This window comes from Aspergillus sydowii (genome assembly GCF_001890705.1).
Source record: "Aspergillus sydowii CBS 593.65 unplaced genomic scaffold ASPSYscaffold_3, whole genome shotgun sequence".
NCBI classification, from domain to species: domain Eukaryota; kingdom Fungi; phylum Ascomycota; class Eurotiomycetes; order Eurotiales; family Aspergillaceae; genus Aspergillus; species Aspergillus sydowii.
Genome location: NW_024467861.1, coordinates 47,259 through 64,966, shown reverse-complemented (window position 1 = coordinate 64,966; position 17,708 = coordinate 47,259). Strand labels below are relative to the sequence as shown.

Below are 17,708 nucleotides of genomic sequence, written 5' to 3'. Positions count from 1 at the left end.
CATATCCGACTCAATTTACTCCACCAGACGCTTACAATATCGCATAGTAAAATACAGAGTTACCACAGTAATGGCATCTGATATTAAAATCGCAGTCGCTTCGAACTCCCTAGGAAAGTCCGCCGCAGGGCACGCCATCCACCGCAAACTACAAGCTGCCGAGGCACACGGGTTTGACGGCGTCGAATTGGCCTTTGAATGCCTTGACGCTTATGCTTCAACATTTACTAAATCAAAATCTCGGAAGGACCGCCTTTATACAGCTGCCAATGACATCTTCAAAGCGGCGTCGTCATTGGGCCTTCAGCTCATCGCGCTGAACCCGTTTGGAGCGTATGATGGGCTTAAGGACCCTAGGGACGTGGACGTACGTCTCCAAGAGGCGGAGCTCTGGTGTCAGCTTTGCCGGATTATGCGTATTGGCATTTTGCAGGTGTGCCAGGTCCCCAACCTGCTCGTCATGGTGTACTGCTAAAATCGCGGATCCTGGCAGATTTGCACCGCCATGTACGGGATCGATGAAAGCAGGATTACCGGCAATCCAACAATCATCGCGGGTAATATGCGCAGGTTGGGCCATCTAGCACAAGCTTATGGCCTGCGAGTCGCCTATGAAGCACCTTCGTGGGGAATTCATAACAACACCTGGCAGCAAGTGCAAAGAATATTAGACCTTGTTAACCTACCCAATGTCGGCCATTGCTTAGATACTTTCCACATCGCAGCACGAGATGCAGGCGATCCGTTCAATGCTGAGTCTCCAATTCGCCCAAACGGACTTGCAGCTCTACACGCTAACCTTGACAAGTTGAAGCGTACCGTGAATCCGGAGAACATTGTATACTTCCAACTGAGTGACGCAATAGTGGCAGATCCTAAACAAAAGGGATACCCGCGTCAGGATCTGGCACAACCGCCGTTCATGACCCAGTCGCGCAACTGTCGGATTTATCCTTGTGAAGAGAAGCATGGGGGCTGTCTTCCGGTTGTTGATGTGGCGAAGGCGGTCTTTGATTTGGGATACCGCGGGTGGGTGTCTATGGAGGTTTTCCATACTGACATGTGGGAGACGCGGACCTCGTGAGTTTTACTGGGCTTTCCATGGCTTGTGGATGTATAGGTACTAAGATGATCATACCAGAGTCCCTGATGATTGGGCGGCGAGAGGGATAGAGTCGTGGAAGAAACTTGCTCACCGTTGTGGGTTGAGTCGTAGTAAGTGGTATTTGTCTGCATTGTATGGACACCATCTGATGACCTGGCAGGGCACAGGCTGTGATGCGAATTCTCTTCCAAATATGTGCAACTATGAGCCAGGCTTGGGGAGGAGTTTACCTGGCTTATTTCTCTTCGTACGCTAAGTAATTGGTCCCAATCTTTTAACGCGTAGTTGTTTCAACCAGGCGTGGTTGACTTGGCCAGTGCGATATATACAAATACTATATAAATTGTAAGAGCCGCGACTGCGATAATTCCCTAGCTCTGGAATGGCCTGGGCTATGAACCAATAATACGAAGTGTATTAGGGCCGTCGGACGTGGTCCGACTTGGAGAGCAGCAGTGGAGAGAAGGCCGGTTAATCGTTCTGGCTGATCTTCACCGACACGCCTTCTTCGCCCGTACATAATCTGGACCCTCACGCAGCCTGCTTGCCCCTTTCCCCAGATTTTGGTATATAGTGCACCGATGGGCAAAGCTACGAGCGATCCATTCCTGATCTCAGCACGCGATGTCCTCTCCCACAATACGCCGGACGACTGCTGGGTGGGGATCAATGGCGAGATCTGGGACCTGACCTCATTTATTAACGAGCACCCTGGAGGTCCTTCAAGTAGGCAATTCGCTGCTCTATTAAAGGAATGCTGCTAAATATCTGGCAGTTATTCTCAAGTACGCCGGGCGGGACGCGACGGACGCATTCCTTGAGATCCACGCCATGACAATAATCCGAGAAAACATCGCCATAGAGAACTTCAAAGGCCAACTCGATGCCTCAACAATCACTCCAGAATGGACGAAATCGCCTTCAAAACCTCAGCCTGCGCAGCCTGTGGGCAAATCCAAGCCCCCGCTGCATTCGCTCATCAACAGGTGCGTATCCTCAGCCCGGATAATTATCCGATGTTGACTCCCACGAAGCTACGACTTTGAACGAGCCGCGGCTGCCAGTGCATCGGAAAAGGCGTATACATTCTACTCCACGGCAGACACCGATTGCTGGACCCGCGACGCGAATGAGGCGATGCTAAAGCGCATCTGGTTCCGGCCGAGGGTCATGAAAGATGTCACGCATGTCGACACGTCGAGCACGATGCTTGGTCTGCCAATGTCGATGCCGCTATTTATTTGTCCGACGGGTGTAGCGAGGTTGATTCATCCGGATGCTGAAAAGGGACTCGCCCGTGCGGCAAAATCTACAGGGATTTTGGAAATTGTAAGCACTTACGCCTCTTCACTGAGACTGTCATGCTGAACTGTCAATAGATTAGCACCAACTCTGGCCACCCGCTCGAGGAAGTCGTTGAGCAGACTCCGGGCTATCCTTTCCTGTTCCAGCTCTATCTCAACAAGGAGAAAGAAAAATCAAGAGAAGTACTGTTGAAGGCGGAGTCATTAGGCTGCAAGGCTATCTTTTTGACCGTCGACGCAGCAGGACGCGGCAAGCGTGAATCGGACGAAAGACTCAAGTCAAACGATGAGCTCCCTCATCCGGTTACTGGTAAACCTATGAAGGCAGATGGGGGCCTCACCAGAATAATGGGGAGTTATATCGACCAGGGAATGACCTGGAAGGACATTGCCTGGATCCGCAGTGTCACCAGCCTCCCTATTATCCTGAAGGGAATCACCTCCGCTGAGGACGCGAAGATTGCAATGCAATATAAGGTAGATGGCATCTTACTCAGTAACCACGGTGGCCGCAATCTGGACTACACGCCGCCTGCGATTCTTCTCCTGTTGGAGATGCACAAGAACTGCCCAGAGGTTTTCGACATCATGGAGGTATATGTGGACGGAGGCTTCCGCAGGGGGTCAGACATTATTAAGGCGCTGTGCCTCGGTGCAAAAGCAGTGGGAATTGGTCGGAGCTTCTTGTATGCACTGAATTATGGGACAGAGGGTGTCGAGCATCTAATACAACGTACGTTCCCTTCGCCTAATGGTCTACTCCACGCTAACTGAATACCTATAGTGCTCAAATCCGAGATGGAAGCTGTCATGAAGCTCATCGGTATCAAAGACCTTTCAGAAGTGTACCCAGGCCTGGTCAATACGGCCGATGTTGACCATTTGGTTCCCTCTAGCCCCAACCATCCTTATATCAAATGGAGGGCGCGTTCTAACCTATAAATACAAATCACATATTGTCTTTACCATAATACTACGCGTGCTCCATCAAACTGTAGTCATAGGTGATTATGACTTGAAGATGGTATATTGCTAGCCAAGGCGAGGCTGGAGCAACTCGGCGTTGGGCAGCACAAGGCAGTCATAAAACGCGGGGCTTGATTATGTTTAGACAAGGCTGGAAGTGTCTGCTATATGAGTCTGCTTGTTTGCTTCTCTATCGTAGGCAGTTAACCCCTAACTCCTTCCGCTCTTGCCTAGTAGTCTCTTCGACCCACGAAAGCAAGTCCCCGGCTTCATCTGTCGGATAAAGGGTCGCTTTCATCTTATAGCCATTATACTAGAATCCGTCTCCATCTCTCGAACCAACATTAGGCCCAAAGCCATGGCGTGGACTACACTCCTCGAGCAACCTCTCCTCCATCGTGACGGCGAGCATAAAAAGCAATGTGGACGCAGAGATCGATATGGGGAAAAGTGCGGCTGCAAACAATAAAGGTACGCTGGCAAGTCAGCCACTGGCTGCGACTTGTGCGTCTGCGGACATGCAGAAGCTGTCCACGGGTTCTAGATGAGCCGTGCAAATTGGACGGATGGAATTGTTGGGACCAGAGGGGGCAGTTTCTTGTTGTCATAGTTTCAAGGCCTAAATGCAGAAATCTGCTACCTGCAAGAAATATAATCCCGTAAACAGTTGGGTTAAAAATGGCGAGATTATATTCAAACTGGCTTTTCTTGTATAAATCCCTGATAGTGGGCCTCTCGCGCCTTCTACCACAGCCCAAAGCAGATGGCTCCTTCTCTCTAGTCACAGCACCGGTCCCTCGCAGGCCATGATGTGTTTGTTTATGAGAATATCCCTTTTTTCTTTTTTTTTTTTTTTTTTTTGCCACGTCTCCAGGTATATATTCCATCATGAGTTCTGTGGACCAGTCCGCCAACAGCTCCGGGGGACCTTTTATATTCACCCTCAAACCAAAGGACTATACCACTGACACCACCGACAGTGGGAACATCCAGCCAAACTTGTCCTCGGACGGTCATGGTAACCGGTACTCTAGTTCTACCGGCATTTCCCATGGCAACACTGTCAAATTCCATGTTGCTGGCTGCGCCTACTTTTGGGCGGTTTCAGAAGCATTGTTGAGGGCCAAGGAGTCCGTTTGGATACTGGGGTGTATGGTCAATCGACGTCTAAACAATTCAATTTTCTATTCTAATGAGATTAGGGTGGCTTTCGCCCGAAGTCTACCTGAGACGGCCTCCATCTGAAAATCAACAGTACCGGCTCGATCGGATGCTTCATGCAGCTGCCAATCGAGGCGTCAAGATCAACATTGTGGTATTCGAAGAGGTCAAAGAGATCATGATATGTGAATAGCTTTCGCTTCATTCCCAGTCGCACTAAATGCTTACTCCTATATAGTGGCCTCGAGACATACCAAGCGCGCATTAGAGTCCCTCCACCCTAACATCTCGGTCTTTCGATATCCTACGCATATTGAAACGGCGCAGGACGTTATCTCGTCGGCAAGGAGTATATTTGAGAGCATAAGCGCAGGTTATGATGCGGATGTCGACCATATTTCAGATAGGACTCTCCAAACACTGTTTGGCTTAGTGGGAGGACCGACGCTGCTATGGGCTCACCATGAGAAGTTGGTCATTGTCGACCAGCACGTGGCGTTTCTGGGTGGCATTGATCTTTCGTACGGCCGCTGGGACACGATACAACATCCCATTGCTGACGCCCATTGTGACAATGAGGAACAGATAGTGTTTCCCGGTCAGGACTACAATAATGGCCGAGTGATGGACTTCAAGGATGTCGCCAACTGGGAGCAAAACGAACTCCGTCGCCGCGTCACGTCCCGTATGGGATGGGAGGATATCTCCATCAGTGTTACCGGTCCTGTTGTTGTCGACGTCTGTCAGTATTTCGTTGACCGCTGGAACTTCATCCACAGGAGGAAATACAACAGTGGCTTGCCTGGGCTACGGAAATATGGGCCCTTGCCACCGCCAAAGCCATACATTCGTAGCACGTACGAGCCTGCTGGATCGATGAGTTGCCAATTAGTATGTAGTGTGTCGCACTGGAGCCATGGGACCCTGACTGAGCACAGCATCTACGATGCGTACCTCGACATCATCGACAAGAGCGAGTATTTCGTCTACATTGAGCAGCAGTTTTTCATCACTACCACTGACCAGTCGCCCGGGCCTATATGGAACCATGTCGGTGATGCACTCGTCGCCCGTATTCTTCGTGCTTCAAGAGAGCAGAAACGCTACAAGGTCGTCGTCGTCTTGCCTGCAGTCCCTGCTTTTGCCGGTGATCTCCAGTCTCCCATTGCTGGCAAGCCACCCCGAGCGCTCATGAAGCTGCAGTACGATTCTATTAGCCGTGCAGGTTTCAGTGTGTTTGAGAAATTGCAGAACGCAGGAACCAACCCCGATGAGTATATCAGCTTTTTCAACTTGAGGAGCTACGATCGCATCAACATGGCTGCATCGGAAAAGCTTGACAGTATGGCCAATCTTTTCGGCTTCCAGATACCAATGCCACAATTTCTGGTGCCGGATTACACACCTAGAAACAGCAGCTGGGATAGTGTCAGCTCGTGCTACATGCTCGGTGGTGACGATATCAGGAATGTTCCCTGGCCCGCCGACGCCTCCATCCCTGAGATCGATGCCTTTGTGAGCGAGGAGCTCTACGTCCACTCCAAATTGCTTATTGCTGACGACAGAGTGGTAGTCTGTGCTTCTGCGAACCTCAACGACCGGTCCCTCAAAGGGAGTCGTGACTCTGAAATGGGACTCGTGGTGGAAGGGGGCGAGGCCCTGGCGACGACCATGCATGGCCAGCCCTTTCAAGCAAGCAAATTTGCTGCTACTCTTCGCCGGTACCTCTATCGTAAACACATTGGTCTCTTGGAGCCTCAGGATATGCGCAAGCCAGATGGCCACTTTATGCCAGCGCCTGTGCCAAACGACTATGACTACGGCTCCAAGGAGGATCAGCTTGTCGCGGATCCCCTGAGTGACGAGTTTCTGCAGCACTGGAACGATGTCGCACATAAAAATACTGCTGCTTTCAAAAAGGTATTCGCTCCAGTTCCGGATGACTCAATCAAAAGCTGGCTGGAGTATGATGAGCTCTTCTGGAAGCGTTTTACTGGGCCGGATGGTTTTCACTTTGGGCAATGGGGACATGTCGAAAAGGGCAACTTCTTGAGTGGTGACGACGGAGTCAAAGAGGTCAAGGAGGAACTTTCAAAGATCAGGGGGACATTAGTTAAGATGCCACTGCAGTTCCTGGTCAACTCGAATATCCAGATTGGAGACCTGGGATACGATATCATCACCAGGCAGGGGTATGTCTAGCCTTGAAGAGCTACCCATCGTTCATTATTAAGAGTAGACCTGGATGAATACCGTTCTTAGTATTAAAATATGATCCCCGCTTTCCTGAATGCTTCAAATGTCTCGAGCCAGCCATCAAGCGGGTTACGCTGCTCAGTAAATCCCACTGATCTCAATCGCTCAGCACTGAACTGCCTGTCGAATCTCAGCCACCATCCAATAGCATCCAGTTGTTTATTGCCAATACCAACACCACACGTCAGGGCCTTGGGCTTCCCGTTCTCCGCGAAAAGATGGCGGTGTTTCTCAATATACTCGCCGGGCTTGAGATCCTCGGACTCGGCTATAGGACCAACACCCTTAAGTCCAAACCACGCCGCAATCCCTGGCCATATATCACTAGCACTAATTGGCTGGTCGTTATCAAGCATGTTGATGACCTTCTCTCCACACGCTTCAGGGTTCAGCGCAGCATGGATTGATATCCTCCCAAGGATCTTTCCAGAGACAGGGGTATACAGCGATCGATACCCAGCTTCATCCCCGGGGAATGGAACCTCGACTGTTTTTCCATCACAATTCCTATGATTATACGCGTACAATGAGAGAAACTGTGCCCAGTGCAGCGCAAGAGAATAGGCTGAGCCATTCGGAGTGAATCCGATGACTGCGTCCGGACACACTTCAGACCAAGTCCAGCCGCGCCCTTTGCTGGCTGCAGTTAGGATCTGTCGGAACCAGGGATATGCGACCGTCTTTGCGTAGTCTTCTGGCAGAGTATCGGCCAGGGCTTCGTGGAGGGGTGGCTGGAAGACACCCCCGGGAATGTAAACGCCGTAGCCCTGCGAATGTTAGAACTGGACACTGGAAACCCGAGAAATTGGCACTTGGCAGAGGGGGTTCCATACTCTTGAACCCCCCGGGTAAACGAACGATTGCAGCTTTGGGGCGACGATGTTCAATGCGTCGGCGACGCGCTGCATGATGGCGCAGTTCTGGTTGCATTCTTGGATGTGGTTGTCGTTGAACGGTGCGAAGACTGGAATAGCGTGTTAGCAAACCTTGACTTTTTGTATAACTTTGTAGAGACTGGGAATGCAATACCAAAGTAGAAGACGTGGGTGATGGTTTCCACGTTGATGACCTTCTCACGCAGCTGCGTGGCCAGTTCATCGCTGCTCCCCTGTAAGAGATCGATCCCCGAGATAATCTCTAACGATGGTCGGTTTGGGCCAGCTGGGAGATGCAGGTCGGATTCGCTGACGGGGCGATTGAGCACAGCAGTGACGCGAGAAAATGGCTCGGACGACGGATAGCCCGCGAGCAGCTGGTTGAGGGTCGCCCATCCCAACAGGCCGGCAGCCCCGAACACGATCGCATGGCTGTCTGCCATAGTGGATGCTGGCTATAATTAGGCCAAGTTAGGGTGAACTCTCATGTGAAGACAGCGGAGCGGTCTTTTATCGAGGGCATTGTTCATGAGTCATTATGAGTGTGCAGCGCGGGGACCAATTTGGGTGCGTGAAAGTGCATAAAATGCATAAAAACTGGAGATCGCCTGCATTCCGTCCTATCAGGTTTCCGCCTGCCTCCACGTCTTTGCTGTTTGATCTGTCCGTCCAGAAATATACGAGAATCGTCGGCCATCTAAGAGTATCTACGCATGACTGGATGCAGGATTTCACCCTAATACAATCGGACTTTGAATGGCGTGCCCTTATGCCTCAACCTCAACCGGTCTTGTTCGATTCGACGCGTCCAGTTCGGCCACTGTAGCGTTTCCATCCAGTTCTGGCTTTTCCAAATACCTTTCCCTGCTGTGGCTTGGGGCCAGCACAGGCGGAGAATGCCTTTTCTTCCGGTACAGAAATACCGCAACCAGCGCGCCAATTACAAAAGGTATTCCCACCCCGATTCCAACCCCCAGTCCAATCTTTCCATTTGTGCCTAGGCCTCCGTTGTCTTCTTCTTCTTCTTGATTTCCGGTCGCCGTAGGAGTTTGCTGGCTAGAGCCGGTAGGTGTAGAGGTACGCGTCTCAGTCGCTGTTGTACTAGAGGACGTTGAAGCCGTCGACACGCCCAAAACGCTGGCCAATTCAAACTGCTCGCTGGGGTCCTTGTTACAGCAATCCTCGGCCGTCATGGCATTACAGCACCATTTCGAACTGCTGGCGCACCTTGTCACGGGAAAGTTGTCACTCGTTGTGCCGTTTACCTATGTAATCCGGTTAGACAAACGCTCGCTCCCTGCATTGTCTCCTATATTAAAATTCTCCGGCGGGATTACTGATTGATTATAAAACTACTCACAGTTTTATCTGTACACACATGCTGCAAACAGTACGGGCTCTGCCAGCTGCGGTCGGTACATGATTCGCGCCAATATGTTCCGGGGTCATTGTGGCACCCCGAGCGCATTTGGTCGCAGATATTATAGCACAGCCCATTTTCATCGCACGTATCTGGCACTAAACCGCCGGTCCTACAGCACATGGTGTAGTCGGTGCTGTTGCGACATGGAGTGTATTCATCGTTGTTAACAGGATCACCATTCGGGTAGTAACAGGTTGTCCCATGTGCAGTGCGACTGAGTATAGCGAGCAGGATAAGAGCCAATGCCCAAGGAATGGAAGATGAGGACGGCATGTCATCTAGTAGATAAAATTGGAGGGGAACCAAAAGGAACCAGATGAAAGACGAGATTTTGAAGATCATGCAGCTTCCCCCTTTTATTTGCTGCGCTTTGGCCCTCAAAACCCCACACTCCCAAGGCGATGCCGGGGGCTATGCTGCTTCGCTTAATTGGGACCCTGGACGACGGGCATTGCTTCACTCAGCCTCATGCGCTCTGTTTTGCACCCTGGAACGATCGGCAGTTCACAGCCTCACGCTAGCAGGGTTCTTCGTTTTTTTCCAGTCAGTGGCCATATTCGACTAAGATTCAACTAGCTATAAAGAAACCCTTCTTTCGGAGCCTCAACTTCTGCACCAGAAAAGGTACAATGTCCAACATCAAGATCGCTCTCTGGAAACGGAGCCGTAGCACCCCATGACAGCGGTAAATACTCCTCGGCCTGGAGCTCCTCTCCGCGACTCTCATCACCATGACAAGGGTGGCAAGGATGACATGCAGCCGAGATGGTCATGCTATCACCTCCCGCGACGGGCATACCATCGCGAAGACGCCTGCAAGCCAACGCAACCAGGAACGAAAGCATAACTAACCCCACCGAGACTACCGATATAATAGCTACCGGCGAATAACCGCACGAGGTCAGGTCTTGGACCGGGTCACGCTCGTGCGTGGGGTTATACGCTTGGACGGCGACGAGGAAGAGACTCTGGGACATGAGCCAGTGAAGGAGGGTAGAGAGAATAAGCAGGGGAATGCCGTAGCGATAGGGAAGGGACAGGAAATGGGTGGATCGTTGGGCACCCTTGGGAGTGGTTGAGACGCGGAGGCCTTTTGGGTGAACTGCGTAGTCGCTCCATTCGGCGGCGAGGACCATGGTGCTGAATACGCCGTTGAGGATGAAGTAGAGAACCGAGAATATTGTCTGCGGAGTGTTCGCAATAAGAGAGTTTGCGATAAGTGATATTGGCCAGTGATCGCCCTTGAGGATAGTCAGGGGGTCGACGGCGCCTAATCCCAGCTTCCAGACTCGGCTGGTGTCTTGATTGTCGGATGTGCTGGCGGTGCTTAGACCGACGGCGAGTAAGATGAGGACGAAAAATATGGCTATCCCGTATCTGATTATTGTCAATGGAGTGAACGGGAGAGGCAGTGGTTGAAACTTACGATAATAGACAGATTTTCCATTGCAGAGAAGACACAGCTGATCCCCAGCGGCGCTGTGCCTTGTGGTACTTCACCACCTGGGGCCCATATTGGGTCCTTAGATGTTCTCTTGAAACCAGACACTGGCCCCTTGTAGTCTCATCCGGGGTCCTCAAGAAAGATGCAATCGCATCGCCAGAGGTCAAGATTGGCATACTGGCATCTGCCGAGGTGAACGCAGCGAAACACACAACAACAACTTTCACAAAGTTGAAAGCAATCACCACGATAGCTAGGGGTAGACTGTACTGTACTTTGCATTTTTCGGGGAGTTCCTCACTCAGGCAGTAGTTGACGGGGAGACCATTCACAACCCAATTAGAAGCGTGGGCTCGGATATCAGACACAAAGTAAGTGCAGTAATGGCCATCTAAACGGCCTAAGCATATCCATTTGAAAGGATTTCCCGGGTATGGCGAAGGACTATAGACCTCCTCGTAGTACACGGCTTCATACTCGGCCGGGTGCACATCGTCCGTAATCAAAATAAGATTACCGTATGTCCATTGAAACGTTGTAGCATAGGCGCTGACACAGTCTGCATTTTCCAACCGAACGAGATGGCCCTTGTTCTGCTTCTCGCGGAGTCTGGCAAACACCTCTTCGTATTCTGGGCCCTGAAAGCCATTACTCGATAGCGTGAGATTGGCATCGCCGTCGAGATGAGGGAATGATGGATTCGCCCCGAGAACATCATAGCTATTAGCAGCCATTGTCAGAAAGATTGTCGAGTTGTATCTTGCCGATCTATTAGCATCCAGAGATTCAGGACAGATCTCGAGGTGTAAAGGGGGCACTTACACCAGGTGTAAAGGAACGGATGAAAGAGCTAGGGAAGTCCACAGTAAGGCGCACTTTTTAGATATCCTCGTCAAATTCCGGATACTGGGGACGCCGATATCTAGTCGAGTCCCTTTCTGATGAGCGCGATCGATATCAGCCCTCGTGGGTGCACATAAGCATTGCTGTCATGAGATATATAAGCCTACGTCGAATAAGAAGCAATTGGGTAGCATACCATCGCGTAATTACTCGCGCCCAGAAGAATAGTGCTCAGAACGTTAATAACCAAGTGAAACCCAATACTGACCCGCCGCGCTTTTTCACAATGACCTGTGTAGAGGGTCCCGCGCCCATCTTCTAGTTCGTACCGTTGGATGGCCCATAGCACGAACCCTAGGTTGAAGAAAAGCACAATACCAGACGCTATTGCACCATTAAGGAGGGCGACCTTCCAGTTTCTGATCCTGTCTAGTTTTCTGTCCGCTCTTACAAGACTGGACATAACAGTCCGCTTTTCGGATTTCTGATCGCCCGTTGGACACGGAATCATTAACGGCTCTTGGTCACGGTGGGACGGATCCAGCTCCACCGTGTCAGATCTCTCTCCACACATTTCTGGAGATGCGTATCCGGGATATAGAACGATCTCGGCGGTGAATAAGTTGGATGTAGGCCGAGCCAACGCGAAGAGCCGTGACCCATATATACCGCATATATGCTGGTGAGGCTGAAGGTGCGTGTGAGACCCACAAGGCTGTGTTTTTGAAAGCCAACAACAGCGAGCAATCAGAGCAAGACAGACGAAATTCCCATTTCACAGGGTGGCGAAGTACAGATGCCCGAACATGGGTGTCACATATCTTTTATTTGTATGACTTTTTGTATTTCGTATTAAACGTAGACCAATGAAAGTCCCTGCGGTGGCAGCCGATGACCATCGCCCTTTGCTGGATGAGCCACCCAAGTACGAAAATTGATTCCAAGGAGTTCACACAGTAGACAAGACTTGTCAGGCTCTCGGTATGCGACTACTGATCGGTGCTCAGAAATTCCTCCGGTATTGGGTAGACTCTTGACTGCATCAACTAGAGTTACTCGTATCAATTTTGAACAATCGAAGCCAGGCAGAATCGGTCTCTGGTCCGATATTCTGTCCCTGCGTGTTCTAGCCCAGTAAGTCAAAATTTTCCAGATAGTATTCTGCCTCCGGAGCGGCTTCGCGGTTCTTGATGAATGTGGCCGTGTACTAGACGAGAGCAACGAAGTGGTTGCTTCCATACACGAGGGCAATCGGGCAATCTCATCCGATGTCCATTCTGGCAGACGTCTGCCGAGTTGCTCACTCCGATTGCGAGGACGATGCCCAAAATATAGAATTCCAGAAACCTTTGGCAAGCCCTATGGTCTTGTTCGCTTGCGTGGTTCCAAAACTCACCCTTTAGTCGATCTACGTATAGGTCGGGTATGTGCATATTCTATTCCAACAAGCCTGACATCTAGCCGTAGATGAGTAGCAATATCTCTATCGCAAACCATCCTGTAAGAGTAATGCCATATTAGACGCTGCGCAAGGCTCGAATACAAATATCATAACATGGGTCGAGTATCCCTGCAGTTGTAAGTTGTAGTAACTAGCTGATTTACCCAAGGTCAGAAGTTATGTAAATAAGCGCATTTCCTCGCGTTGTTATCGCCCACGGGGTCGATCCAAGAGCGCTGCCGTCGGTTAGACGGCTGAACGGAGCACATGAATAGATGATCGGGGACGGCAACCCTCGGGGCAAGCCGATTCCAGTATACGTGACGAGAAAGCGCTGTCTGCCAATGGTGAGGCATTTATCATCGTCGGAGCCTGGTGCTCTGTTCCGAAGTAATCAGCTTTCAATAGGCGACAGGTGGCAGCCCGAGACTATCCGCCACAGTGGACCAACCCCGGACGTCAATGTATGATGATGTTAACTCTGCCCAAGCTGGTTGATAGCCGCCAGGTGGAGAGACCACGGCGGTAGCCGTTGCCGGCGCATTGCCAAGTTGGGAGAATTTGTAGAATTGAGAGAACCAGACGGGGTACCCGGTAGTGATAGGCGTAAACACTACCCAGTGTCCAGGCCATACTCCTTGCATGAGTCGGCTGCGATGTCGAAGCCGAAGATTAAGCGGGCAGAACGCATAGCCGGCGACGCAGCTGACGGCCGAAGCGCAAACCCCATCTGATGCAAGCAGGGAGCAGCCAGAGGCAGGAGTCCCAGCCCGGGCGAATCGCACCGCCGTGACGTCGCGGTCGGAATCTGGAATCCGTAGGCAGCTCCTGAATGGAAAGATCCGCTGTTCCCCATGGGGTTGCACGCGAGCGATCTGACCGCGGTCCCCTCTTCCGCCCTGCGTTCACCCCTGTCATTCTTGCCTGGATATCTATGTTGTGCTGCTTAATCGTCCCCGATCATGGCATTTCACGATGGAATGTTCGAGGCAGTTCTGTGCATTCTGCGATTCTGCTCATTCTGAAGGCTGAAACGTCTAATCCTGACTGGGACTAGCGTCGAGTTAAATATGCATCCTGATAGCTTGACCAATCACGATGGGTAGATATTCTGCAAAAAGCCGCGGCCCGCTATTCCTTGGTGTTTGATTGGCTGCCTTCCCCGGAGTCTCCCCGGACTATGGACACACCCCCTCATTCTCTCCTCGCCCAGCCAGGCAGGACGCAGTCAGGACACCCAGCCAAGGGCCAGGCAGGCCGTCCAGTTACCTGTCTGGGGTCTTCGATGGTCGGCTTTTGACCGGTCTCCAGCCCAGGCCAAGGCCGTGCCGTGACTATCTCGGCCTCAAGCCGATCCCATAAATGCGGCCCTCTTTCCCCTTGCTGTTCTCTCTTGAAAGCAGCCTTGTGCTCTAAAGTCCTCTTCTCGCATTCTTTGTTTATAATACTCAATTCACCATGGCGGATATGGTCGAAACAGACGACGGCCAGATACGGCCCCAGAGCTCCCTCCGAGACAGCCAGTCCTCCATCAAAGCTGACACCCAGCATGCCGAACTGTCCAGACAACGTGAGCCGTACGGACCGCCGGGTCTCCGGGGTGTCATGGCAAATCCATTTGTTCTGCTCTGCGCAGCATGTTCTACCCTCGGTGGTCTGACCTTTGGCTATGACCAAGGTGTTATCTCGGTGACATTGGTGATGGAGCAATTCCTTGGCAGGTTCGTCGAGATCGCCGATGGGCATCCGGGATCGGGCTTCTGGAAGGGCCTGATGACGGCCATGTTGGAGTTGGGTGCTGTTGTTGGTGCTTTCAACCAGGGATGGCTTGCCGATAAGATTTCACGAAGATACTCAATTGTCGTCGCTGTCGCCATCTTCATCGTCGGATCGGTCATCCAAACGGCGGCTATGGATTATGCTATGCTCACCGTGGGTCGCACCATCGGTGGTATCGGTATTGGCATGCTGTCCATGGTTGCCCCGGTCTATATCTCGGAGATCAGTCCACCCGAGTGTCGCGGCGCCCTCCTTGTTCTGGAAGAATTCTGCATCGTCTTGGGCATTGTCATTGCCTATTGGATCACGTACGGTACCCGGTTTATGGCTGGCGAGTGGTCCTGGAGACTGCCGTTCCTGCTGCAGATGGTTCCTAGCTTCATTCTCCTTGCTGGTGTGATTGTGCTTCCATTTTCTCCCCGGTGGCTCGCCTCTAAGGGACGCAATGATGAGGCTCTGCAAAGTCTTTCTAGACTGCGACGGTTGCCTGAAACCGACCACCGTGTTCAGCAGGAGCTTCTTGATATTAAGGTTGAGGTGCGCTTCCATCAGGAGCTTAACGCAGAGAAGCACCCAAAGCTACAAGGCCCGGGGCCTAAGAAGAGCTTTCTCCGGGAGATGGCCTCATGGGCCGACTGCTTCAAGAGTGGCTGCTGGAGACGGACTCATGTTGCTGTTCTTGTTATGTTCTTCCAACAGGTAATTTTCTTTTCTCACCAAATTCAGGCTGTTTCTGGATAATAATGTTCCCAGTTCGTCGGCATCAACGCCCTTATCTACTACTCTCCAACACTATTCAAGACCATGGGGCTCGACTATGACATGCAGCTTCTCATGTCTGGAATCATCAACGTCACCCAGCTCGTCGGCGTCTGCACCAGTGTCTGGACCATGGATGCCCTCGGCCGTCGGACCTTGTTGCTCTGGGGTGCTGCTCTCATGGGAATCTCGCATATCATCATTGCAGCCCTGGTCGGTATTTACTCTGACAACTGGCCCGCGCATCGCACTCAGGGCTGGGTCAGCGTGGCATTTCTCTTCGTTTATATGCTTGCGTTTGGTGGGACATGGGGCTCAGTTGGATGGGCGTTGCCAGCTGGTATGATTCGACCATCAATCGATCTAAAACTTTTGCTGACACTACTTGAACAGAGGTCTTCTCTTCATTCCTCCGTGCTAAGGGTGTGGCGCTGTCCACCTGCGGGAGCTGGTTTTTCAATTTTATCATCGTGGGTTTTATCTATTATCCGATCCGTGCTTCAAGCTTACTAACAGTATCAGGGCCTCATTACGCCTCCGTTGATCGATGATACAGGCTACGGCGCGTACGTCTTCTTCGCGGTGTTCTGTGTCCTCGCCTTTATCTGGTCTTACTTCTGCGTTCCTGAAACTAGCGGTCGCACTCTCGAGCAGATGGACCATGTATTTAAAGATAACTCGTCCAGTTCTGAGCGTGCTAGGAGGCAGGCTATTGAGAATGAGATGATGGATGAGCAGGAGGTCGTGGCTGCGTAGACACTGGTTGTCTCAATTGTACATATATATATATATTATCGAATTGTTCCGATAACGTTCCTCCAACGAATTCTGCAATACCGACGCTTTGCGCTTTATTATATATATATATATTGTACTTTTTCTTCCCATATACATAATGTAAAGCATAATAAATGGAGGTACCTCCTACTCATTAGACGTCATTTTTTGTTTCAATATGCCCCGGGACATCTCCACGTTCCTCCTGTCCTTTGGATTCCCCAAAGCAAGTTATCTCCGCATACCCCGTCTCCCAGCCTAATGCTCATCCGAAATGGTTCTGGATGGATATAAAATAGTCGGGATGCACCGTAACGAACGTCTACTTCGCTACCGTCACGCGAAGGCGAACGCGGCCAACTGCACCGGCATTAAGGTAAACGCTGGAGTGCGACAATTCGGCACGGTCAGATACGAAGCCCAGATACAAATACGAGGGTGTTCGATGGCTCGTGTTTTAACCAGTGCAGTCTGACTGAAGGCACTGGAACACTCGCGCGAGGCAGGTGGTTTAGGATATACAGGCTGGCGAGGCCGGGATGCATTAGAACTGTATGTATATAGGCCTGTGACTACGAAGAACTGGCGAGTCGAGGTGGTTCTTGAGAATGATTGGGAGTCTGACAAGGTACCTGAGAGTACTGTACAGCTTCTGACATCCAACGACTTATTGCCGTGAGTTGAAGAATTACAGTTGACCTGCCTTGTGGTGATTGTGATGTATGCGACTACTAAGATGGCTGCAGCTCGTCAGTTGTAAGTAAGTTGTACCTCTCGTCTCCAAGCAGGGCACTTGATTTAAATGGCCCAGCGCAGCCAGACACCGAAAGGAGCAATCTGTCGCCGGTTGATATCCTCTTACTCGGGAGAATCCACCAGCAGCGTGTCCTGAGGGTGGTTCCTAGACATAAACTCTATCCAATACGGGAGGAATCGGATCATGACGACAGGGTCTTCGCGCTGAGACCAGCTGAACTCCCATATTCGCCATTGCTGCAGTGGTACCCGATTATGAAGCGGCGTTACTGCCATTTGTCAGCCAAAACCAATTCCGACTCAGGAAGCTCCTGCGAGGTTCAATGTTGACAATAAGCCAGTATACCATGTTCGCATAAACTGACAGGCGCCGAGCCCCGATGAGCCGGAACCCAATCTCAGCAGCCCTGGTTGAAAAAATTCATCAATTTGACTTTGTCGCATTATCTGCCGTTACCGGAGGTTGCAACGAGATGGCAGGCATCAGGCCGCCAGAGTTGACATTTCGACATCCCCCAATGGTCAAGCTAAGGAACGGGGTCTTCCTCATCCACCTTCAATTTCGATTTTCCGAGGGTAATCTGGAACGCACTGCGGAGTTGCAAAGTTGTATGGATATCGGCGGTTCCGGGGCTGCGCGAATGTGCGTATGGCGTTTTCGATAGCAGGCAGGCTCACGTAGTGATGGCCAAACTCTAAACAGACGAGTTGCATTGTAGCAGGAGCAGTTCCTATACCACCCGATCCAGGACCAAGCTAAGGCGACCCCGCGAAGGGATCTCCTACTCTGGTATGTCCTATCACCGCGAATCCCGGTTC

At 51.2% G+C, this 17,708-nt stretch overlaps 7 protein-coding genes across 7 annotated transcripts; 4 read left to right on the top strand and 3 right to left on the bottom strand.

Moving 5' to 3' along the window:
- Positions 1 to 70: 70 nt before the first annotated feature.
- On the top strand, positions 71 to 1,084 carry ASPSYDRAFT_86900 (sugar phosphate isomerase/epimerase family protein; the record flags this gene model as incomplete). Its single annotated transcript, XM_040851746.1, has 2 exons — positions 71 to 433; positions 494 to 1,084. The coding sequence occupies 2 exons, from the start codon at positions 71 to 73 to the stop codon at positions 1,082 to 1,084; spliced, it is 954 nt and encodes a 317-aa protein (XP_040704114.1).
- A 544-nt stretch (positions 1,085 to 1,628) lies between these two features.
- On the top strand, positions 1,629 to 3,531 carry ASPSYDRAFT_172825 (FMN-dependent alpha-hydroxy acid dehydrogenase). Its single transcript, XM_040843427.1, has 5 exons — positions 1,629 to 1,831; positions 1,881 to 2,091; positions 2,140 to 2,434; positions 2,485 to 3,142; positions 3,194 to 3,531. The coding sequence occupies exons 1-5, from the start codon at positions 1,687 to 1,689 to the stop codon at positions 3,349 to 3,351; spliced, it is 1,467 nt and encodes a 488-aa protein (XP_040704113.1). The 5' UTR covers positions 1,629 to 1,686; the 3' UTR covers positions 3,352 to 3,531.
- Positions 3,532 to 4,263: 732 nt separating this feature from the next.
- ASPSYDRAFT_66276 (uncharacterized protein) lies at positions 4,264 to 6,738 on the top strand (the record flags this gene model as incomplete). The annotated part of the gene is made up of 3 exons (XM_040850354.1): positions 4,264 to 4,525; positions 4,578 to 4,721; positions 4,775 to 6,738. 3 exons carry the CDS (start codon positions 4,264 to 4,266, stop codon positions 6,736 to 6,738), a joined length of 2,370 nt encoding a protein of 789 aa, XP_040704112.1.
- Positions 6,739 to 6,800: 62 nt separating this feature from the next.
- On the bottom strand, positions 6,801 to 8,110 carry ASPSYDRAFT_86897 (uncharacterized protein; the record flags this gene model as incomplete). The annotated part of the gene is made up of 3 exons (XM_040851745.1): positions 6,801 to 7,559; positions 7,626 to 7,756; positions 7,822 to 8,110. The coding sequence occupies 3 exons, from the start codon at positions 8,108 to 8,110 to the stop codon at positions 6,801 to 6,803; spliced, it is 1,179 nt and encodes a 392-aa protein (XP_040704111.1).
- Positions 8,111 to 8,434: 324 nt separating this feature from the next.
- Positions 8,435 to 9,363, bottom strand: ASPSYDRAFT_55917 (uncharacterized protein; the record flags this gene model as incomplete). Its single annotated transcript, XM_040849113.1, has 2 exons — positions 8,435 to 8,932; positions 9,028 to 9,363. 2 exons carry the CDS (start codon positions 9,361 to 9,363, stop codon positions 8,435 to 8,437), a joined length of 834 nt encoding a protein of 277 aa, XP_040704110.1.
- A 299-nt stretch (positions 9,364 to 9,662) lies between these two features.
- ASPSYDRAFT_147458 (uncharacterized protein) lies at positions 9,663 to 11,951 on the bottom strand (the record flags this gene model as incomplete). Its single annotated transcript, XM_040841722.1, has 4 exons — positions 9,663 to 10,467; positions 10,517 to 11,293; positions 11,357 to 11,520; positions 11,574 to 11,951. 4 exons carry the CDS (start codon positions 11,949 to 11,951, stop codon positions 9,663 to 9,665), a joined length of 2,124 nt encoding a protein of 707 aa, XP_040704109.1.
- A 2,325-nt stretch (positions 11,952 to 14,276) lies between these two features.
- Positions 14,277 to 16,112, top strand: ASPSYDRAFT_86894 (sugar porter family MFS transporter; the record flags this gene model as incomplete). Its single annotated transcript, XM_040851744.1, has 4 exons — positions 14,277 to 15,296; positions 15,351 to 15,696; positions 15,750 to 15,826; positions 15,879 to 16,112. 4 exons carry the CDS (start codon positions 14,277 to 14,279, stop codon positions 16,110 to 16,112), a joined length of 1,677 nt encoding a protein of 558 aa, XP_040704108.1.
- Between the last annotated feature and the right edge of the window lie 1,596 nt (positions 16,113 to 17,708).